The 23,741-nt window shown below is 41.6% G+C and overlaps 3 protein-coding genes across 5 annotated transcripts; 2 read left to right on the forward strand and 1 right to left on the reverse strand.

The window, feature by feature from the left end:
- Positions 1–667: 667 nt before the first annotated feature.
- LOC4330654 (microtubule-associated protein 70-2-like) lies at positions 668–6,266 on the forward strand. Of its 2 annotated transcripts, none has more exons than NM_001401970.1 (11): positions 668–1,102; positions 1,191–1,276; positions 2,840–2,905; positions 2,983–3,153; positions 3,351–3,521; positions 3,776–3,931; positions 4,024–4,170; positions 4,283–4,354; positions 4,441–4,971; positions 5,058–5,245; positions 5,744–6,266. In NM_001401970.1, the coding sequence occupies exons 1-11, from the start codon at positions 931–933 to the stop codon at positions 5,784–5,786; spliced, it is 1,803 nt and encodes a 600-aa protein (NP_001388899.1). In that variant the 5' UTR covers positions 668–930; the 3' UTR covers positions 5,787–6,266. The 2 variants fall into 2 exon arrangements, with proteins under 2 accessions (NP_001388899.1, NP_001388900.1); NM_001401971.1 differs by having other exon boundaries at positions 5,747–6,266.
- A 2,608-nt stretch (positions 6,267–8,874) lies between these two features.
- On the forward strand, positions 8,875–16,442 carry LOC4330655 (probable RNA-dependent RNA polymerase 1). The gene is given in 6 exon segments (XM_015771542.3): positions 8,875–9,061; positions 10,779–11,326; positions 12,137–12,720; positions 12,722–13,954; positions 14,424–14,574; positions 15,374–16,442. Coding segments are annotated over 5 exon segments (3,318 nt in total). The 5' UTR covers positions 8,875–9,061; positions 10,779–10,792; the 3' UTR covers positions 16,190–16,442.
- Positions 16,433–23,511, reverse strand: LOC4330656 (MACPF domain-containing protein At1g14780). Of its 2 annotated transcripts, none has more exons than XM_026022890.2 (8): positions 23,130–23,511; positions 21,504–21,760; positions 20,059–20,257; positions 19,855–19,938; positions 18,632–18,815; positions 18,359–18,528; positions 18,188–18,252; positions 16,433–17,400 (listed from the first exon to the last, which is right to left on the reverse strand). In XM_026022890.2, the coding sequence occupies exons 1-8, from the start codon at positions 23,370–23,372 to the stop codon at positions 16,725–16,727; spliced, it is 1,878 nt and encodes a 625-aa protein (XP_025878675.1). In that variant the 5' UTR covers positions 23,373–23,511; the 3' UTR covers positions 16,433–16,724. The 2 variants fall into 2 exon arrangements, with proteins under 2 accessions (XP_025878675.1, XP_015627029.1); XM_015771543.3 differs by having other exon boundaries at positions 21,519–21,760; positions 23,130–23,509.
- Between the last annotated feature and the right edge of the window lie 230 nt (positions 23,512–23,741).

The following is a 23,741-nucleotide window of genomic DNA, read 5'->3' on the forward strand; positions in this document are numbered from 1 at the left end:
GTTGTGTTGCGGAAACCTTATCTCAATATATGAAAAAGGGTGTTTTAAAAAACAGTTTGAAAATTTGACACTTTTTCTTTTTTTGGTGAATGCAATTTAAACCAAACCAATGACTAACAGTGGCGCCTTTTATGCTTGCTGCTTTCAGCGTAAACGTTCATATCAACGACCGTCATCAATTGATGATCTGACTGTCTGAGACGACCATGAAATAGTAACCGTATATGCGCTAGCTAGTAATAACACTGACATCAATTAGCAATTTAGCATCCGTGAAAAAGAAATATCATGAAGAGATGTCATTTCTTCCAAAACGAGAGCGATATCGTAGCAACCCAATACCCCCAAAAGAATATTTCAAAACGTGCCAAAATTAATACTCACCACAAATGACACAAAATACGAGTTTTCGGTGAATACAAGTTGAACCGACAAATCAACGAGTCCATGACGACCGAACAGCCACCGTCAAATTCCAGAATAATTAGCTTTGAGCCTGAAAGGAACTAAACAGCGTCTAATCACCACGATTAAGCTCGTCGTAATTACCATCTCAGCTAATCACCCCCGAAACCCGACGCTTTAAATATTCGCGAAGCGTCCCCCCCTTCCCCATCTCTCTCTCTCCTCCGGTTTTTAAACCCACTGTTCCGAGCAAGACAACAGCAGCAGCTGCTCGCGGCGGCGAAGCGAGACGAGGCGAGGCGAGGCGAGGCGAGGCGCCCCACCATCGTGAGGAGGGGGGAGCCATCAACTCGAGCTCGACGCGCCGGCGGCCGGGGTGCGAGGCTAGGGTTAGGGTTCCCCTCGATCCGGCATTGCGGAGGCCCCCCACTCGGCGCGGCGGGCGCGGCGGGGGCTCGAGAGAGCGAGAGGGAGAGACGCGCGTGATTTGGATGGTGGATTGCGGCGCCGGGGCTCAGATCTGAGATGGCGGACGGCGGCGGCGGGGAGGAGGGGAGCGCGTCGGCGCTCAGGGGCTCCGCGCGACGGCGCGGGGCGGTGCAGCCGGCGGGGCTGGACGCCGACGAGCTCCTCACGCTGATGCACGGGTCGGATCCCGTCAAGGTCGAGCTCAACCGCCTGGAGAACGAAGTGAGGGGTGAGTTGATGATTCCTGGATGATTCCTTCAATTCCTTCTGGGGATCTTACGGGCTAATGCTTATGTATTTTTCTCGTTTGGTTTTAGATAAGGATAGGGAGCTCGGAGATGCGCATGCGGAGATTAAGGCGCTAAGGCTGTCAGAAAGAGCGCGGGAGAAGGCCGTCGAGGAGGTAAACGGCCTAACCGTGCTTCGGATTTGCATACAAGTTTTGTTGTTGTCGCTTTTGTTTTATTTCATCAGTAAATTCGTTCTGGAGTCTGGAGTAGTGTCGGTGTACGAGAAGTTCAGGAGACTTCAGCGACAAATTTGATGTGTTTGGGGGGAAGAAAACACTGACAGGTTTAGATACCAGGTGGTTATGGCGGGAATGTTAGGAACGAGATCTGATATCTTGTGTATTCTGCTGTAGTCCTGTAGATAATGTTTGATTAGGTTTAATGGGACTCAAGAGTCTCAGATAGTTTTATAGCTCACTCCAAGTGATGTATCATTGTGGTTTTGATTTGTTTACTGTAAGTTTGCCTTTTGCTTCAAGTATGTTAGGTTTAGAAAGGCTGCTATATTTTTCTCACATAGTTTAAGTTTTTTTTCCTCTGGGGAACTCCTTATTCTTTTGGGCCTAGATATCAATGTGCACCTCTACACTAGTATATTACTTATTATTTTGTTATTTTGTTTCATGTTTTTCTATACCATACTTCGGTTATTTGTTCAGGTGCCCACAGTAGTTTTTCCAGACATGTTGGATACAATTAGCTTGAGCGGAATGATTCACCTTCCTTGATTTTGTCTTTCCTTTTCTCATTTTTACAAGAGAGATATTCATTTCCAACCTTCTGGATCGATGCTCACAAGCGTTGATTTCAATGTTTCTTGGAGCACTTCTGGACTAGGATGGATATCTTATTTTGTTTTTCATGTAACTTTGGTTTGCAAGCAACTAAACAAGTAAATAAACTTAGTTCAATTAAGAACAATATGCACAAGCACTGTTGCCCACATTTGCTCTTGATCTGAGGGTGTGTAATCTCCATTTTATTTAGAGCAAGGTAAATCTTTTTTTTTTCATTTTTTTATGTGCTTCTGTAGTATAAATTATCTTGCCTGATACTCTGATGGCATTCATCTTGATCTTATTATTGCTATAGTTTTCTTTAGTTTCCTCATGTCCTTTTGTGGCTCACATTTCATGTCTTCTGACAGTTGAATATATCCTGTCCCAGTGGTGGATCTAGAAAAAAGTTTGAGCCTGAGCAAACTTAACTATAGCTAGAATTTACTCGAAAATTCATATTTCGGCTTTACTAGATACATAGAATTTTAATGGATTGCCCATCGATGAGCCCAGGCGGCCTCTTGGGATCGCTGGGCGGTGGATCCGCCAGTGTCCTGGTCTTAAATCATGTTTGATAATGGGCAAACCAAACAAGTCACTCCTTAAAAGTAAAAAAAGGAGGGTTGTCCAAGTTTTTATTTTTTGTTCTGTTGGGAACTTGGCACTAACTTTGCTGTGTCCAAAGGTTTTTCTGGATTTTCTTGTAACTCTTTTCAGGCTAGTGCTCTTTGTTGTGTTATTCCTGCATTTGGTCAATTAGTAGACTTTGTTTCTTCAGAGTTTTCATTATTGGGTATACTAGGCATATGGGGTATCTGCATGATATATTGTGCATTCATGCTTGTTTCTTCACAGCTATTGATATTATTGCTATTTTTTTTAATCTCGTGTCAACAGCTCACAGCGGAATATGAGAAGCTGGATGAGAAACTCAAGCTAACAGAGTCTCTCCTTGAAAGCAAAGTATCTATCTTTATACTTTTTAAAGTTGTTTCTGCCCCCCTCTTTTTGATTGCTCCCTGATGGAGAACATTTTGCAGAATCTAGAACTCAAGAAAACAAATGATGAGAAAAAGGCGGCTATGGCTGCTCAGTTTGCAGCAGAAGCAACTCTGCGAAGAGTGCATGCAGCCCAAAAAGATGATGATATGCCACCTATTGAAGCTATTCTTGCTCCACTTGAAGCTGAACTAAAGCTTGCTCGTCAAGAGGTAATACTGTGTTACTCAAATGGCCAGGCATGGCCATATTTTATTGTTCATTTTGTTTGGTGTTGATATTACAATATTTTCTCACACTTATTTAGATTTTGCCTCTTGCTTCCATAGTCCTAATTCAACTTCTCCATTCCACCACATGCATGTTCACTATAATTGTCTAAAGAATAAGATTTGCTTTTTTTCTTCAGATTGCAAAACTCCAGGATGACAACAGAGCTTTAGATCGTCTAACAAAACAAAAGGAGGCAGCGCTGCTGGAAGCAGAAAGGACTGTAGAAATTGCATTAGCAAAAGCGGCCATGGTTGATGACATGCAAAACAAGAACCAAGAGTTAATGAAACAAATTGAGATCTGCCAGGTACATGTCTAGTATTTCACAGTGTTGTAAGAAATAACCGTTAGATCACTCTGATAAAACTGAATGGGGCCAATTTGCTTGGTACCATCTCAAAAATCTCGGAGTTGGAGAATACCATCGTATGTGTCATTGACATGTGGGTCTAGGCACCTCATGTCATTCTCCCGTACGTCTGTATTTTGTAACTCCTGTATCTCCTTGATGGCATTTTTCAATTTTTCTCAAACTGAATTGATTATCTTTCTGGATTAAAGGAAGAAAATAAGATCTTGGACAGGCTGCACCGCCAAAAAGTTGCTGAAGTAGAAAAGCTTAGTCAAACTGTAAGAGAGCTGGAAGAGGCTGTTCTTGCTGGTGGTGCAGCTGCTAATGCTGTCAGAGATTACCAGCGGAAAGTTCAAGAAATGAATGTAACATCCTTTACTGTTGCTTTCGGATAATCTTCACTGTTCTGTACGCAAAAAAGTTGACCCATGCTAATCTCTAACCATGGCACACTTAGGAGGAAAGAAAAATTCTTGACCGTGAGCTTGCGCGGGCAAAAGTTACAGCAAACAGAGTTGCTGTTGTAGTTGCAAATGAGTGGAAAGATGCTAATGACAAAGTAATGCCTGTCAAACAGTGGCTTGAAGAGCGCAGGTTTCTGCAGGTAAAGATGATATACTTCTGTTTGTTTTTTGAAGCTCATCTACGGTTGTCCATGCAAAGTCACACTTCACATCATATATTCAATTTTTATGGCATGACAAATGTTTCTTCAGGGTGAGATGCAGCAACTTCGTGATAAACTTGCTATTGCAGAACGAACAGCTCGATCTGAAGCTCAACTAAAGGTGAGAAAGCTGGCATTCATCTTAAGCTAAACTTTTATGGAAGCAAGTTACTTAATTGTGCACTGTTTCAAAATCCTTCTACTCAGGAAAAGTACCAGCTGCGCCTAAAAGTTCTAGAAGATGGATTGAGGGGGCCACCTAGTGGTTCTAGTCGTCCTACAGAAGGAAAGAGTATCGGTAATGGACCATCCCGTCGGTTGTCTCTAGGTGGAGCAGATAATATGTCAAAAATCTCCCCGAATGGCATGTTGGCAAGGAGATCTCCATCATTTAATTCAAGATCCTCTCTTTCTACTAGCAGCAGCTTGGTCATCAAGCATGCAAAGGGAACTTCAAGGTCATTTGATGGTGGTACCAGGTCATTAGACCGTGGAAAAGTCCTTGGGAATGGACCTCATTTGCTCAATAGATCTACGGATGCTGTTAGAGATTGTGAGACAACTGATGATTGGAAGGCGGCTAACACAGAAGAAAAAGGTAGCGAGGCCACAAATAGTAGTTCAACTGACACAGTATCTGGTGTACTCTATGACATGCTGCAAAAGGAGGTCATTTCATTGAGAAAGGCATGCCATGAGAAAGATCAAAGTCTAAAAGACAAGGATGATGCAATTGAGGTATGGCACTAGAATTCCTGTTTATTATGGATTTAATGGGACCAATGCTGTGGGTCATGCCTTTGCTAACTGCCTCTTGTTTACAGATGTTGGCAAAAAAGGTAGATACATTAACCAAGGCTATGGAAGTGGAGGCTAAAAAGATGAGGCGAGAGGTAGCTGCTATGGAGAAGGAAGTTGCTGCTATGCGTCTTGACAAGGATCAAGAAAACAAGGCTAAGCGGCCTGGAAATTTCAAAGGACCTGGAACCACTTCTCAGGCGCCTCATGGAAGGTATATCTATGAATGCCTTCTATATTTTGAGAAGCTGATATTTCAGCTATAGGGATATTCAAATGCATATACCTCTGATACCGGAAAGTTTTGTAAACTTAAATATGCCATGTTGTCATCCATTTCAATTCTCGAGATTCATACTTCATTTGCCCTTGAGATATTTTATCACAGTTGTGCTTAACTACTTATAAGACTGCTGACTTTCCCTACTTCATTTCCCTCTGCCTGATCTCATTAGATTGGCTGCGAGTTGCTTTTCTTAGACACAGCATTACAGCAACCTTTTGACTTTTCCCTTGGATTGAGTTTACAGATTCCTGAGTAGCAATAGTAGTTACTTTAGGCGTTAGATGATACATGACACATCCATATAATTAAGATTTTATTCTCTTTTTGGCATCAGTAGTTCTTGAATTTGTACTATCTGTTTGATATTGAGCCTCTATTTATTAATTAATGCCTGGCTAAATCATCTTGAACTGTCTTCTTTTGCAGCAGAAATGCACCACGGGGTGGGTTGACTCGGAACCTTCAATAACATACCTCTAACACCAGTCAGCATGAATTTCTTCGATAGTTTCGGATTTCCCTTTGTATTTGTTCCTCTGTTCGTATTAATTTTGTGATTGAGATAGCACAGATGACCCTGCGACACCTAGATTGGGGAAAGAGTAGGCTTGCATCTGACATCGGCTTTGCTGTAATGTAGTGAAGGTAATCCTTCGGTAAGGTTTAACCTTGCGGCACGCTCCCATTTTGTCAAGGCAGTGCACGTTGTGGTTGTATAGGCTGGAGGACCTTGTCTTCTTCCCTTCTGTAATTTAGATAGTGTGTTTGCTTTTGCTTGTCAGGGTTGTGAATATATTATTATCGCAATATATTAGGGTCACCCTCTCCCGCTCTATTTGAGCTTGGTTGGGCTGTAATTGATTTCTCGTGTTTAACTGATGTAGCACAATTAACTCTTGATATTTTGTTTCAACCTCGAGCTGAATCAGAATGGTGGTTTCTTGCTTGCAATGAACTAACTAGTACTAGGCTACTAGCCACTTGCCAACGAGCAAGGTAGTATGGTTGTCTGGGCCGACGGTCCATGTTTTGGATCTTGTTTGGAATGGGCTGTATGATATGCCACGGAACTGCAAGTCTGGAACTACTACTTCCCCATTCGGTTTCACTTCCCTCCGGGTGAATGTGTTGTGCTGTTGTGTTCTTTACGTCTTGGAAAATGTCTATGCTTTTCTTTTTGGCCTCACTGGTACCTTTTGCTACTTTGCAAACTGCAATATGACGCTACTCGTTTATGTAAAATTCGTAAACATGCAGCATTCGTGGTAGTGTATATATTTTTATCCTGCGTGGGACTGAGGCAGGGGAGCAGGAAGCATCTTTCTGCGTTGCATTTCTCTGTCTCGCCGGCCAACTTTCACATCCTTTTCTCCCGACAACTTTCTCTCGCAGGATCCGCTTTCCACGACGGTTTCACATCCTTTTCTCCCGATGGAGTTGTGGACGTACTACTTCGCAACAGTATACGAAGCCAATAGGCCGCGGTTGCTTCGCCGTGAGGCTGTGGCCCTGTGACTCTGTGAGTGTGAGTCAAGTCAATGACCCAGCCAGTGAGACTTTCCTTTCCTCTCTCCGTGGCCGCGAGTGGAGGAAGGAATCTGCAAAGCGATGCTATGGCCATGGGGCTATGTACTCGGTTGCGTCACTTTGCTTACATGGGCCTAGGGTGTTATCTATATGGTCTATAGTTCTCATTTAGTTTTCCTCTAAAAATATATATTCTCTTTTGCCTTTATCCACTTCCTTTTTTCGCTGTCGATCTTCTATTCGCTGAATGTACTGAGTAAACATGGGCAACGACTGTTCATTCGGTTCTTGGGCTGATCATCAACTGATTATTTGGGGGAAAAAACTAGAAAAGGAGGTTCAGTAACCGTAGAACTGGGGCCGCAAGAAAAAAAAAGGAGATGCAAAAGATGGTGCGGTTTCTTCCCAGCCTGTGGTATCTTGCTACTTCCTCCGTTCCAAAATGAAGCCATTTCTGAGGTTGGCATGGGTATTAAGAAAGTAGGTGAGAATGATTGGAGGAAGTGTGTGATTGGTTGAAAAGAGAAAGTAGGTGAAGAAGAATGGTTGTGATTGGTTGAGAGGAGGAGGTAGGTGAAGAAATAACTTTATTTTGGGACAAGACACTGTGCTAGAAATAGCTATATTTTGGGACGGAGGGAGTACTAGTATGGGGCATTGCCATTGCCTATTGCATCATTATATTTACAGACCAGACTACTCCCTCCGTCCCAAAAAAGGCAAACCATGAATTTCCGTGTCCAATTTTAACTGTTCGTCTTTTATGAATTTTTTTTATAATTCATATTTTTATTGTTATTAGATGATAAAACATGATTAATATTTTATGCGTGACTTGTCTTTTTAATTTTTTTCATAATTTTTTCAAATAAGACGGACGGTCAAACGTTAGGCACGGAAATCAATGTTTGTCTTTTTTTTTTTTTTGACGGAGGGAGTATGCATCTTCAGAGTCGTACACGATTTAGCTTCATCGGTAAGGCTCCATTCTAACTGTAGCTTTTTTTTTATAAAAAATAATGGGATCAAATTGCATTGATTCAGCTTTGCAAGAAAGCCAAGAGCAAAGAATGGCCGATGTGCCCTAATTAACCAAAGCTAAAATTTGATTTTTTAAATTTAATTTTAAAGTTCGTTTTAAAATATTTTCAACGTAGTTTCTTTTTTATATTGGTTTTTAAGTCGTTAAGGATAAATATATAAAAGTTTTACCTACAAATTAAATTTTATTTTCTAATAAACTGTTTTGGTTTACTAAGAAATATGGGTAACCGATGATGCTAGAAGTCTTTCTATATTATGAAACATAAGTTCAAACCATGTGCATTTCCTATATTCGAGTTGAACCGGTACAGTTCACGTTGTTTTTGTTTTTGCCATTTTCAAATGAGACCAATGTGACTATGTGAGGCTCCGTTGGAAATTATGTGACAATATTTCCTTCTAACTATAGTTAAAGTATCTTCATTCTCGGATGAGCATATAATCGAGCACGCACACCCTTACATGCTATACTCACAATATTGGGACAACTTATATACGCACACATGTACACTTGAAATTTAAAATGATTTCTTTCAAAAGGAATTTTGAAAATGATCAGAATGACAAAACAACCCCTTCTAAAATTGGTCAACACAATATCAATTCTACCGTATCATCATGTGTACTAGTAGTAATGTGTTGGGCTTGTTTTGGGATAAACATTTACCAAGAGGGGCATTTCATTTTTTTTTTGGCAACCGGATCCTAGTAAAAGCCACTTATATAGTAGTATATCTTTTAAAGAAGAAATAAAAATGTAACCTTATCCGTGGCAATAGATCTTGTGCAATACTGCTGCTATGATAATAAAAGCCACACATATATATAGGCCTTCACGTTCCATTCTTTTCCATGCTTTGCACGAATCTCGAAGCAACATCAACGGTACGTGACACCTCCGGCCCTGGCCTCCTGCGCCCCTTCATTTATCCGTCTTCGCTTTAATTCCTTTAAATGCTACGTGCACATTGACCGGGCGACTCCTCGTCCTCGAATCCCTCTGCTCACTACCGTCGCGCTCGCTTATATTGCGGGAGTCGGCGACGAAAACCACCGAGCACCCGTCGGCGCAGCAGCGGCGGAGCGAAGGGAAGGGAAGGGAAGCCGCGATCCAGCCGCCGTCGACTCGCCGCCCACGCAGTCGCCGCCGAGCCCCATCTCCGCCACTGCTCGGTGCGTGCGATCGTTCGCTTTACTAGCTGTACTAGCGCTCTAGAGTGCTGTGCTTTCCCCAGTTTGGCGTCGGTGCTCGGCGAACCTGTGTGTTCGATCGGATGCGTATTATGTGCGGGCGATTTAGTGTTGATGTGTCGGGTTTTTTTTTATACTCTTGGGTTTTTCGGTGGTGTTCGTTGGTGGGGGGAATATGAAGGGTTTTGAGGGAGGTTTTAGTGGAGGATGTGAATTTGAGATCGATTCGGTTGTTGTCATGCTCTTTTACACTTTTTGGTGGTTGGGGGGTGGAATTGGCAAGCGTGGAGAAGGGCAGGTGGTGGAGAAGATGAGGAAGTCTGGTAATGTACGTTCATGATGTGTTTTTGTGGAAATTGTGCTCGTCTAATTTGATCGATCCTTTTAGTTTTTTTCTCCATGCTTCTGTCACTGCATTGCATGATAATTTGGCTTTTGAAAGGGGGGAAAAAGGAATGCTCTAATTTTGGGGAATCAAGAACATGTGGTAAATATGTATAGTCCAGAGTATAGAAATGGATAGATGATAGGGATACCCAGGGCGGAGCCAGGATTTTGAGCCACTGGGTCATGGCTTTTACTTGTACTAATGTCGTGTTTAAAACTCTAATTGTTCTCGAAGCTAGATATCTTTAGATCAAAATTATTTTGGAGCTAGAGCAATGAGGAAGTTGGGATCGTTTCATTTTGTTAAAAATAAATGTTTAAACTCTATATTTTATAATTATTTTATAAGAATGCAGGAGGTTTTTTAAGGTCCAAAAATTTAAAAGTTAAGACTATAAAACCAGGCATAACAACCATGCGTTTTTTCAGACATAAAAGTTTGTTCTGAAAGTTGTTTATTACTTCCTCTATCTCAAAATACAACTACCTACTCTCTTTTTTAAAAGATTAATGTTAGGGTGTGAAATAGTTATGATTGGTTGAAAAAAGAAAGTAGGTGAAAAAATTGAATTGGGAAAATTGTGATTGGTTGAGATGGAACGGTACATAGAAAATTAGTTGTATTTTAAGATAATTTTGAACATTAAATGTAACATATTTTGAGACGGAGTTAGTAGCTTAAAAAACACAGCTAACATCTAGTAGTTGATTAGCAAAACTACAGGCCTAATGCATTGATATACACAACACATAGCTAAAACAAAGAGTTGGTTAATGGATGAAATAGGTCTAATTGCCGCATTAGTAGTGGGTTGACAGTAGCATAACCTAGCTAACAAATTGTGCTTCCAAAGAAGAAGCTGTACTATTTCAGCTTTCATGAGCTCCAGTAGTTTAGCGACCTGATCGGGGTCATGAAGCTTTTGCTGCTGGGGTCATTAGCTGCAAAATCCTGCACGATTCACTTGATCGATTGAATACCATCGGGGTCACCTGACCCTGACGATATTACTGCAGCTCCGCCCTTGGGGATACCTGATTTACAAAAAGGAATCTGGCATGTGCAATAGTTAGTATCAGGGAATAGTTTACAAAGGAAGCATGGAGATGGTTCGCATGATCATTGTTTTGCTTGTATTCTTTGATACATTACAGTACCTTGTTTACTTCACTACTTTAAGATTATGATAGAAACAGGATAAAATTTAGCTTTTAAGTTCTTTCTGTAGACGATACTTACCATTCTGCCGTAAATCTAAAGAGCTGTGCGTAATTCTTAACAATAATTGTTTATATTGATGAGTTCCTGCAGTTGTGATATGCGCCATGGGTGTCAAGACTTTACAGGTATCAGGGTTTGCTCTAGATGACAGTGCTGATTACGTCAAGGATTTGTTGGAGCGAATTGTTGGCTGTGGGAATGTGTATGCAGTAAAGCTCAGGCATCCAAAGAACGTCACTGCTACCTCAAGAGCATATGCTATAGTTCAGTTTCAGACCGAGGAACATGCTTCACTTGTAAAAAATGCGGCTCAAAGAAAGATACTCCGCCGTGGGCATTATTATCTGAAAGTCCATCCTTCAGATCGTGACATTGTTCCAAGACCAAGAGTTTCAATGTTCAAGCTAGAGGATGTAACACTGCATTTTGGTTGCCTGCTTAAGGAAACAATTTTATCTGCTCTGTGGAGTCGAAAAGGAGTTTCTGTTGAGTTTGGTTTCAATCTGAAAAAGATTTACTTTTACCTGCAGCTACCCAACAGCTCAATCGAATATAAACTTGAACTTTCCCATGAGAGCATATGGGAGATCCAGCTTCAACGCCCACCCAAGTCACAAACGAAGTTTCTTTTGATCCAGGTATCTTGAGCTCTACAGCACTTGCTGATTTCTTTTCAGTAAATTGTACAATTATTGTATGACCACATGTTCACATTGACTAATCTTGCTGTTGAGATAGTTTCTTTAGTAAATATTAAAGTGGTTCGCCTGTACTGTGTTTTGTTCTGCTATTAAGGCTTGACGAAGAACGGTTTAGTCACAACAGTTCATGGTGATGACTTTTGGAATTTTGGTCAATGGTGATTTTGCTGTTTTCGGAAGGTGAAAGTTACATGGGAGTTCTGTTAGAATGTATGTATCATATGGTCCTTATTTGATATACAAATGGACAATGTTAATGTGTTTAGGAGCTTACTGTGATGGTTTAAAAGAATCATTTGAATTTCTTCTGTTAGTATTCTTGTTCCCCTACCTGCTTTGCTGTGGCTCACAACCTGCACTTTAGCATGGTTGAACGACATTATACTGTTCAATCATAAATTACTGGATAATGAAATTGCATTTCTAATCTTTGTGTTTCTTTAATTCTTCATGCTAATGAATTTATGAGTGCTCTCTAACTCGCCTGTCCCTTTCATTTCAAAATATGCGGCAATGAAGTTGTATAAAGATATGCTACTTGAGTATTACTTATCTGGAGTGAAAATATGATCGTGTTCTTATGTAAAAAAAAATATGATCATGCTGAAGCACTGAATTCTTTTATCCAGTATTTTCCTTTATATTTCCACTTCAAAATGTTGATCCACCCCAGTCACCAATTCTAGTTGTTATCTCTTGATTTAAAGTTTAGATAACCTTAAATTTATAAATCGTTTCATGTTTCAGGTTCAAGCTGCACCTAAGATTTATGAACAGACACCACGCCGTTCTGGTGTTATGTACGAAGATCCATTATTCAACTATTTTAGGGATCATACAGATGATCAATGGACCAGGACAACGGATTTTACTTCATCTTCTAGCATTGGGCAATCATATATTTTATGTCTTGAGGTACCACGTCGATGTGATCTCCCAAACATTCGTGACTACTTCTTTTACTATCATGAGTACAATCATGACTTCGAGTGCCGGAGTGGGGGGTATCCATATTCAAGTGATACTCGCTTTGTTCCGATTGTGAAATCTCGTGGTTATGTCCCCTATGAGATACTCTTCAAGATCAACCATTTGGTTCAGAATGGGACACTTAGCGGACCGACAGTTGATGACAGCTTCTTTCGTCTGGTCAGCCCAGCTTTTGTACCTATTGACCATATAAAGCGTGCACTTGAAATGATGTCATATTTGAAAAAGACCTGCTTGAATCCAACAAGTTGGCTATCTGAACAATACTCAAAATTCCGGAGATCACGCTACGTCCAACCATCACCTAACATATCTCTGGATGATGGATTGGTTTATGTCTACAGTGTATTTTTATGGACCTGAGATTAATGTCTCCAATCGTGTGGTGCGGAATTTTTCTTCTGACATAGAGAATTTCCTTCGCATTTCATTTGTTGACGAGGACTGCGAGAAGCTCCGTGCAACTGATTTATCCCCCCGTTCTGCTTCAGGACATGATGCAAACAGAACTGCTCTGTATAAGAGAGTTCTGTCAGTCCTTTCAGATGGCATCACTATTGGTGGCAAGAACTTTGAGTTTCTTGCTTTTTCTTCAAGCCAGCTCCGAGATAACTCTGCATGGATGTTTGCTTCTCGCCAGGGATTAGCTGCTAGCGACATTAGGACATGGATGGGGGATTTCCGTAACATCAGAAATGTAGCAAAATATGCTGCAAGACTTGGTCAGTCTTTTAGTTCCTCAACCGAAACATTAAAGGTTCAGAAGTATGAGGTGGAAGAAATCTCAGATATAAAAAATGGTACACAGCATGTGTTCTCTGATGGGATTGGAAAGATATCATCTGCTTTTGCTAATGAAGTGGCCATGAAGTGCAACCTGAAACGCTTTGCTCCTTCTGCTTTTCAAATAAGGTATGGTGGTTATAAAGGTGTTGTTGCTGTTGACCCTACATCACGCTGGAAGCTTTCCTTAAGAAAAAGCATGCTAAAGTTTCAGTCAGACAATATCACAGTAGATGTCCTTGCATACAGCAAGTACCAGCCAGGCTTCCTTAATCGGCAGCTAATTACTCTTCTTTCGACACTTGGAGTTAGAGATAGTGTCTTTGAACAGAAGCAAGAAGAAGCAGTGAATCAGTTGAACAAAATGGTTACTGATCCTCAAGCTGCTATCGAAGCAATTGAACTTATGCCCATGGGAGAAATAACAAATGCAGTTAAAGAGCTGTTGTTGTGTGGCTACCAGCCTGATGATGAACCATATCTTTCTATGCTGCTACAAACTTTTAGGGCATCCAAATTACTAGAGCTGAAAACCAAGTCAAGGATATTAATCCCAAAAGGACGAGCAATGATGGGATGCTTGGATGAAACACGTACGCTGAAGTATGGGCAAGTGTTCATTCGAGCTACTTCGGGTGTAAATGACAATGACAGGTTCACCGTGACAGGAAAAGTTGTGATTGCCAAAAACCCTTGCCTCCACCCAGGTGATATACGGATTCTCCATGCTGTTGATGTTCCTGTTTTGCACCACATGTTTAACTGTGTCGTCTTTCCACAGCAAGGACCAAGGCAAGTATTACATACTCCTATGTTTTCTAGTAGTATGCTTTTTTCTGCAAAACCCCACTTTTCTGGAAACAAATTCTGTCTGGGTTTCACATTTTAATGAAACCACATATTCATTGGAGAAAAGCTTATTCTCCAATTTCATATATTTTAGGTTGAAGAACTTCGTTGTTTGTGAAGCTTAGCCACCTGCGATTTCATGGATATGCGATATTTGATCCTTTTTTTTTCTTGTTAAATTCCCATGCATGCATGTTCTTGTCTGTTCGATTTTGTTATCTACATTTGGTTTTAAATATATGCCACCATTGACTTTGTTAAGTAAAGTGCAAAGAGTACCACTAGATTTGTCATATTTGTCTGTTGTACAAATATTTATAGAGAAGACAAATAGTCAAATGAAATAAAAAGTCAATGGTGCCATATTTAAAACATGAGGCAGTAATTATTTTGAACATGATTGTTTGTGCAGGCCGCATCCTAATGAGTGTTCAGGGAGTGATCTTGACGGGGACATATATTTTGTTTCTTGGGACCCATCTCTCATTCCGCCTCGTATGGTGACACCTATGGACTATACTCCAGCACCAACAGAAACATTAGACCATGATGTTACAATTGAGGTAAGCTCAGTTTTCAACCAGAATTGTCCACTCTTTCTTGCCACTCATGCTAGCAATTTTATTCAATTGTTGGCTGGCTAGTGTTATGCTGTTCTTTGGACTCACGAGTCCAGCTCTTGTATTTTTTAAGATTATCATTTACTCCTATTTTCTGGCACTGCAAGATTTGGGTATATTTATTTGCAGGAGGAAACAAACTAATCCTAGTGCACAGCATATATGGTTTTTATTCAAAATCCTTCATTTAATAATATTACACATCTATTTCCCTATTTTCTGTAATAAATCTTGAATATTAGAAGGAAGATATGCTGCCTCTTTCTTGTTAGAATATTTAACTTCTAGAGATACGTTTGTAATTGGTGCCTCATAATGAGGATACTACTGTCAACTGAGAGAATTTGTCTTAAGCTAGTTGTTTTTTTTGTTTCCCTGGTTATCTTGTGTAAACACGTACTGTGCTCACTTATAAGAGTAGCAAATTCTGTGTTCTTTTTTTTTTTGAAAAAAAAATGTATTTGGAAACCATGCAGTCTGATTCAAGTCTAGGGGTAGTCTGCATTTGGTTGGACAGTTGCTGTTCAAATTGATAATACTATTATGTTGCCTGTTGGAATAAAATTATTACCAGCTTCATGTTTCTGAATTTGTCTACATAGCAGTCACTTGTTTTTCTTGCAATAAAACAGCACGGAAATCACATAATTAAGAAAATAAATGTCATAAATTTATCTTTGTTAGAACTGAGTTTTAGCAAATCTTATACACTGCCCTGTAACTTCATTATTGCACCATGCAGGAAGTAGAAGAGTACTTCACAAATTACATAGTCAATGAGAGTTTAGGAATGATTGCCAATGCACATGTAGTATTTGCGGATAAGGAAGACCTCAAGGCAGAGAGTTCACCATGCATTGAGCTGGCCAAGCTCTTCTCCATTGCTGTTGACTTTCCCAAAACTGGAGTGCCAGCCCTGATTCCTCCTGAACTACATGTGAAGGAGTATCCTGATTTCATGGAGAAGCTTGACAAAGTCACCTATGAATCAAAAGGAGTAATCGGGAAGCTCTACAGGGAAATAAAGAAGCACACCCCTCACATAAAGCACTTCACAAGGGAGGTGGCAAGGCGGTCTTATGACACCGATATGATTGTTGATGGCTATGAAGATTACATCACTGAAGCTATGGCATTGAAGGACGAGTACGACTTCAAATTGGGTAATCTTATGGATCACTATGGAATAAAAAGTGAGGCCGAGATAATAAGTGGATGCATTCTTAAGATGGCAAAGAATTTCACAAAGAAAAGCGATGCTGATGCTATCAGATTGGCGGTGAGATCTTTGCGTAAGGAAGCAAGGTCAAGGTTCAGTGAGATGAGCTTAGATGATAATGGGCATGGCCATGATGCCTCCGAAGCCAAGGCATCCGCCTGGTACCATGTCACTTACCACCCTGAATTCTGGGGTTGCTACAATGAAGGATATGAGCGACCACACTTTATCAGCTTTCCATGGTGTATCTATGAGAAGCTTTTGCGCATTAAGCAAAGGAGGAAGTTCGTCAGGAAGATGCAGCCCGAGTTGTTCTCTCTCCACAACTTGAGAATTTGAGTGTGGCCAGCATGTTTGCTCTTATACATATATCTGAACTTTTGCATTGAACATGTCTATTCTGGTGCTTGAATGCTTACTGAATGCGGGCGAACTGCTATCTAGCTTGTGATGTATATATGTGTTTCCACAAACCTTTGGATTCAGTCGTTCACTTGGTGCCTTCGGTTTATTGTAATGAAATTTGGTATTGTTCCCGCCTTTTGCGTAAGACGAACTGCAGTAGTAGTAATGTAAGACAAGTTGCTGTGAATCGTATGCGAGTCCCATATATGAATGTGTGATCTGAGATCAACGAATCCTTTTTTTCTTGCAGTGTTAGAATGATACCTCTGGTTCCTACTATCTTTTTTCATTTACAGATCGTTGCAACATCTTCAGGGTCCAAACCAAAAAAAAAAAATCAAAAATCAAATTTTTTTGGAATATTCTGTTTTTTCAGTTGTTAGCATATCTGCATTTGGCAGCTGAAAACTGTACAAACTCTGGATCACGGGATGGTCATGAACATCTTGACACCCTCGTCGACTCGTCGTCAAGAAACTTGGGCTAGCAGTGAGAACTTGACATGCAGCATGATCTTCCCCTTGTCGACGTCCAGCCTTGCGCCGGTGACGAGCCAGTAACCGGGGCTATCCTGCGGTCCCATGGTCACCTGCGACGTGTCCACGAACTTGAGCAGCTTCTGCGCGCCGACGGGCACCGGCGGCCCGCCGGCGAACACGCCGGAGTTGACGTTGGCGACGCCCACCGGCGAGGCGCCCTGCTCCGGCCGGCCTCCCTTCTCGGCGGCGCCACTGGATGTCGACGGCGACCCCGAGAAGGGTATGGACAGGAAACTCGACGACCTCCCCGACGGCGGCCGCGCCGCGCCGCGCGCCCACTTGGACTGCACGACGGCGTAGCCGGGGAGCTGGGAGTAGAGCAGCCTGAGGTGGAGCACGTTGTTGGCGGCGTCGTGCGCCACGACGTGGAGCTGCGCGCCGGCGACGACGCAGGCGGCGGGGCGGCGGCGGCGGTCGCCGGCGCACCACCGCGGGTCGTACTTCACCGGCGCGGTGCAGACGCGCGCCAGCATCCGCCACTGCACCGGCTCGTAGTACCGGTCGTCGGTGACCGCCTCCGTGCCACGCCACACCGGCGGCTTGTCGGCCCTGGCGGCGGCGACGAACGTCGGCGTCGTCGACAGGTGCTGCAGGTGGATGCCCAGCCTGACGCACGACACAATGAAATCCACTTTAGTCACACACCATCCGACGCAAAACATATGTACTGTGCATACCTAAACTTGTTAACATGCAATTTCATTCTATGCTCTTTCTGATCGGCCCCAATCAAAGTTTAAAACTTACTTAAAAGTTAGTTTTAAGGTTTTCTTTTTCATCGTAGTCTTTGTTTTTTTTTAGAAATTTAACTATTCGCCACTATTAAATGTGGCAATTAACCATTTATTAGTGGGCCCAAATGTTATGACACATATGGACCCACGTGTCATTGAGATAAGGGTGACAAATAATAAAATGTTTTTTCCTGGAAGATGTTTGATGCCTTGGACAATAATAAAATGTTTGTAGATAATGCAGAGGTGCCTATGTCATGATGGACTGATAACTGAGTTGTCGCTGGTTTTATGTTCTATTTTGGAAACTTAAAATTCTGAGAAGCAGCTGGTGAAAAGTTAGCTAGTGAGAATCTAAAGAATCTGGGAAATCTAGCTTCTAGCTTTTAGTTTATTTTCTGGATTCTACAACTAAAACTTCTTGGTATCTGAATGAAGATCATCTAGTTTGTTTCGAGGAGTTTCTTGCAGCTGCAGAGCTGACATAAGCTCCCCCAAACTAATTTCATTGAGCGCGTGGGGAGCCACATTTTGTGAGGTGTGCATGTGTAGTAGTATGTGTGTCTCAGTGCGTGGGTGTGCATCTATAAAAAAGAAAAACCTATTTTCAAGTTTTCATGTGTATTTAATTATATTTAAATAAACCTGTGAAATCTTACCGGTTGTTTTTCTTGCCCTCTAGATGCAGCCTCATGCCAGTAACCGGCAGCTTCGGAACAACCACCTGCAATTTTTTTATTTTGAAGGATCACACACGCCATGGAAAGTGAACCACAGAATGGAATTTATCTGGTTCAGTGACAGAGTGAGAGGCTGTTTCAGAGTCTGACCTCAGTTGAGCTGACATAGAGCTTGGAGCCCAGCAGGCTGAAATGCAGCGCCGGGCTGGAGCCTTGCCGGTGTGAGCAAGGGCCCAGAGGCAGCTCGCCGAGCACCGGGGCCCACACGCAGTGATGCTGGAAATCCAGGAAGTACCTCAGGTCAGCGACAGGAGGCTTATCTGTAACAATCCAATCACATGCTTAATTTGTTATTTTAAACTAATCAACAGTAAATAAACTCGTCTAAAAAAGAAAAATCATTAAGCTCTGTTCTGTTGTTACATCTGAGGTAGAGGTTGATGGCGTGAGAGAGGAAGCCAGTGCCAGGCACGCCCCTGATGAGGGAGGTGATGGGGACGAGCTTGACGTTGATCACGTCGGGCATCGCCGGCACGGTCAGGAGCCACTCCGAGTGGCTGCTCACCGTCGTGTTCCCTCCCCTCTTGGAGTATATCACCGTCACACCCTGCACACGATGAGCAAACTCATATAATTAGCTAGTCCTCCCTCTATTCCATAATATAAGATATGGTCAAACCTCCGTTATCAAAAAGAAAATATTATCCTCAAATACACGCAGTCAAGTCGTGACATCTTCGATCATTAAAAATAAAAAAGTATTATTCCCGTTGGGTTTTAATAAATAACGATACTGACTTTTGAATATATATTTAATCATTTGTCTTGAAAATATTGTACAAATATGCCAAAATGAAAGTCATACTTAGAGTAACTTTAATAATAGATTTAAGTCACAGTAAAATAAATATAATTACTTATTTTTCAATAAGACTATTGGTCAAACGTATGTTTAAAAGTCAACGGTATTATCGGTAAAAAAACTAGAGGGAGTAGGATTTAATATGTGAAAATTGATATTAAAAGATATTTTCATGAAAAACATTTCATATGGTCAATTTTTTTATAAGTTTCATAAATACAGGCCGTGTTTAGTTCCCTGTCCAATTTTTTTTAAAGTATACGGACACACATTTGAAGTATTAAACGTAGACTAATACCAAAATAAATTACAGATTCGCATGTAAACTGCAAAACAAATTTATTAAGCCTAATTAATTCTTCATTAGCAAATGTTTACTGTAGCACCACATTATCAAATCATGGCGTAATTAGGCTTAAAAGATTCGTCTCGTAATTTACATGCAAACTGTGTAATTGATTTTTTTCGTTCATATTTAATACTCCATGCATGTGTCTAAACATTTGATGTGACGGAATTTTTAGAAATTTAAAGGGAACTATACACTAAACACAGCCACGGTGTTGGAAAAAAAAAAGTAAAGATGAGATATATGTATTGAAGACTGTGCCATTGACTCGTTGTCCAAACCAACGAAGAAAAAGAAACAGATATAGTAGAAATTTATGTCACAAGCAATGCAAAGTTTATCTCATAATTGATCGAAAGATTCAAGAGTTGAGAATGCCAGAACCCTTAGCCATTTTTGTTCTAGAAAATAGAGTACAGTGATTCAGTTAATTACCTCCTTGCTTGATACAAGAGTGGTGATCCCGTGAAGCCTCTGCTGAGCTACTTGTGCATCGAACACGTTGAAGGCCTCCGGTATCTATCACAATTCACCACACAGACACTGAATTTCAGCACAAAAACCTTCAACTTCTGATGAGAATGACAACTGAATTTCTAGAGTAATTACTGTACATTAACAATACTTGACATGTTTAACCTTGAACTTGTCCTTGGACCTGCAGTGCAGAGGTGGCATGGCGCATGTCCCGGTGAAGAGCTGATCGCCGAGCCTGTCAAGATGCTCCTTGATCTCCGACGGCGACAGAGAAGACGACTTATCCTGCTTCACGTAGACGACGTCCTGGCCGCCCATGCTCAGCCCCACGATCACATGCGTCCCATACTTCTCGATGAATCTGCATACGCAATTATGCATCAATCAATCAGGATCAGGTTAATCTTGGATGTGTTGCGTGAACAAGTCATTAGCGTTCTAACGATTGATTGCTACATGATCGACTACATTGTGACATGGTGTCGGCAGCATCGTCAGTTCAGAACTCTCTCTGAAAGCTACGGCTCTGCCTAGTAATACAAATCATGTGTACGCTAGTCAAATGACGGCATGTGCAGAGTTCATACCATCTGTAATCGGTTCAACGAAGACGGACAAATATATAATACGAAAAAAAGATAGAATATGTATGTGTGTAGAAGTATATGTCAATGCATTATTGGATCATATTTAATCATCTGAAATGAAGCACCCTGATTTGGACATGACTGAATTATTCGTTTCTCTGGGTAACGCATTGTCTTGTCATAGATTCAGTCAGTACCCAGTTTTTTTTGCAGCAAACTTGGACATCTAATCGAGCTGCTTTCTTCAGCCACCGACTTGAGATCCCCAGACCTGGAATTAGTCCAAGTCCAGCAACTGCAACTCTCAAATCTGCAAGTGATTTTCCGTACATCTTCATGGCTGCAATTTGCAGGTTAATTTAAATCCTTCTGGATCGTGCGACAGAAAGTCCCCGTCGTTGTTGTCCCAACTCCCACAGGAATCCAGAATTTTCAATCTCCATCCACATGTCGCAGCCATGCCAAATGGCATACTCTATATTTGTACCTTTCGATATGAAATGGTCAGATGTGTGGCTTCGAACAGCCACCCTTGTGAATTGTCCATCCTTACTGATCAGCTTAAACTTTTGGGTTGAACTGAATAAAGCTGGTGCATGCATGCGACGCTTTGATTTTTCAGCTGCCCATTGTTTTTGTCTACTTGTCTCTGGTTGGGACCTGACATTTCTAGCGAGTGTTGCGTTGTTGTTGCCTATCAAGATCATGATCCTAACACGAGCGCGCATTTGCAGCACTCAAATCGCAGCAGGGCCAATCGACCACTCTTGGGTCAGTCAAGGCCACTCAGAATTCAGAAAAGGGACAGTCAAGACCACTCAGAATTCAGAAAAGGGAGCAATTTGCAGGTAGCTTTCAGATGCATGCATGCGCTTGTAAAGTTGCAATGCAATTATTTGTGTACGTGCAACAAGCTAGCTACACCATTCGTCACATAAAAAGCTTAATTCTAACTATAAATCATGCGTGTTCAAACTAATAGCTAGAATTAGACTTTTTTTTAAAGAAAGGAGTACTCACAAGCTAGCCACTAACCTTGCGATGGCAGAGGGGTCCCAGGCGGGTGGCACGTCGGCGAGGACACCTGCATCGAGGGCGAGGTGGCGGTGGTCGAGACGGAGGTCAAAGAGGGAGATGAAGTACCCGTCCATAGCGAGGCACCTGGTGTGCGGCGCGTCGTGGGCCCACGACCCGCTGTCCAGGTCGAATGACGCGTTGAACTGCCCCGACGGGATCTTCCCTTCCACCGAACTCCTCTGGTTGAACAGCTCCGACATCTGCGTGCATGCGTGAATGCGTCAAATTTGGTTAAACTTTTTTAAAAAGAAACAATGCTATTTGATTTTGATTATTGTTGAACTGATCACATTCAGGAAGGCTGAAATTTTGGCAAGATTCTGTTCAGTGATGTACATTTGACGGATCTCTTTTGGTGAAAGTCAAACAAAGGCCCTGTCGCAGTTCAAGGTGTGCCACTGTCCTGTTTTTTACAAGTACAAGTGTAGCTATTTTACAGGCAAATTTGACTCTCTTGTTTTTAAAAAAAACTAGATAATGAGGCAAATTTGACTTGAACTTAGAGCAGGACCACTACTCCTAACTGTTGGAGTGTATAAAGTGAATTATCTGCCTTTCCCTATTAGCTTAGGTTTTTAGATGTAACTGGCTGGTGCATGCAGCTTAATATGGTATTAGAGTAAGAGGTCTTGAGTTCGAATCCTGGCTGGCGCGCAATTAAATAAAATAATTACAGCCCACTCCAATATTCCACGCTTGAGACTTGAGGGGGAGTGTTGGAGTGTATAAAGTGAATTGTCCGCCTTTCCCTATCAGCTTAGGCTTTTAGGTGCATGCAACTTAATACCAACGAACCAAGCAAACATAATCACTTTTTTCAGATTTTCTGTAAAGTCTTCTTTCAGAAAAAAAAAGAGGATTTTTTTCCTGTAAAGTTGATTTTATCGGCTTTTATTGAGATACTGAATATTTGACACTGATGGGACACCAAAATTAGGACAAGTGTTTATTTTCTGTCGCAAAAATGTTGGCAGTGCCGATATGGTTGATGATAAGTACAGTTCGTGAGAAACACGTAGAACCGCAAATGTCGTGTCAATATCTAAAAATATTAATAAGCGAAAACTCTGTTAGCATCCAATAACCAACCACAGTAATTTTCTTTTTTCTTGGAACAGTAATTTTCTGTTAATACGGTGCTTCTGCAGTTTGGTGAATACTGACAACTGAAATTATGAATAACCCGAATATCTTCCTCAATTAATGCAACCTTTTGTTCAAAAACCTAAATAGAGCAGCTTCGAGCAAGTTATCTTCAGCTTTGCCCATTTTCTATCTCATATTTAAAAACTCAAAAATATCTAAAACTTTGAACTATCTTTAAAAAACTAAGCAAATATAGAATAAAACCAACGTATGATATATATATTCATAGCCATACCCATATATATTATCATCATGTAGGGTGAATTAATGGTGGCATAGCGGCACTGGATGAAAATCCTCTACCCTTGAAATCACGTGACTTTTTCAATGATATGTGGGCTTGATAAACCATGAACCCATGACAGTGACAAAGGTATGATAACTTTGAAAGTAGATGATCTCAATACAAGGTAAGGTGCTAACCTTGTTGAACTCGAGCACGTCGGACTTGAACCGGACGCGGTCGCCCTTGTCGCACCTCACGTCGGCCGGCACGTCGGCGATCACCCCGACTCCCGGCACGGTGAGCGGCGTCGTCTCGCCGCGCCTCTCGACCAGGCAGCCGGCGCCGCCGCCCTTGCAGTACTTGAGCCTCAGGTCGCCGGCCATGTCGAAGCCGCGGCCGAGGCACCTCACCGCCTTCTCGGCCGCCGCCACGGCGGCCATGGATGATAGCTCTCTCTTTGGTGGCTGGCTAGTTGACTACGACCAGACATGCTGCCATTGCAGCTTCATGTCCAGGAAACTGAAGGAGCATGATGGTTTTAGGCAGAGGCTATATATAATAAGGATGTCAAGGATCTTTTTTTTTTTTTGGTTTCCTGGTGTGAAACTAAGATATGTAGCTATCAATCATGAAATCAAGCAAGAATGAATCTGTATTTTTTTAGTTGAGATAACAAGGCTGCTTCTTGATGTTTGAATGGCGACTTCATCAGATCAGCGGGTAGTTGATTGTATGTATAATATGCAGGGAGAAATGGGCATGGGAACGGACTTAGTGGAATGGTGGTGGCAACCAACGTTTCAGTGGTT

The sequence above is a fragment of the Oryza sativa genome, chromosome 2, assembly GCF_034140825.1.
Source record: "Oryza sativa Japonica Group chromosome 2, ASM3414082v1".
Taxonomy (NCBI): Eukaryota; Viridiplantae; Streptophyta; class Magnoliopsida; order Poales; family Poaceae; genus Oryza; species Oryza sativa.

Bases quoted from the DNA above. Each gene is read 5' to 3' on its own strand.
- LOC4330656 (XM_026022890.2), bottom strand. From the start codon at position 23,372: ATGGCCGCCGTGGCGGCGGCCGAGAAGGCGGTGAGGTGCCTCGGCCGC. The intron at 18,816-19,854 runs GTAATTAACTGA...CATCGTGTGCAG, and splicing joins CTCTTGTATCAAGCAAGGAG to GGTGTGACGGTGATATACTC. The intron at 18,529-18,631 runs GTAACAACAGAA...GGATTGTTACAG, and splicing joins CATCAACCTCTACCTCAGAT to ATAAGCCTCCTGTCGCTGAC.
- LOC4330654 (NM_001401970.1), top strand. From the start codon at position 931: ATGGCGGACGGCGGCGGCGGGGAGGAGGGGAGCGCGTCGGCGCTCAGG. The intron at 1,277-2,839 runs GTAAACGGCCTA...TCGTGTCAACAG, and splicing joins GGGAGAAGGCCGTCGAGGAG to CTCACAGCGGAATATGAGAA. The intron at 4,355-4,440 runs GTGAGAAAGCTG...CCTTCTACTCAG, and splicing joins GATCTGAAGCTCAACTAAAG to GAAAAGTACCAGCTGCGCCT.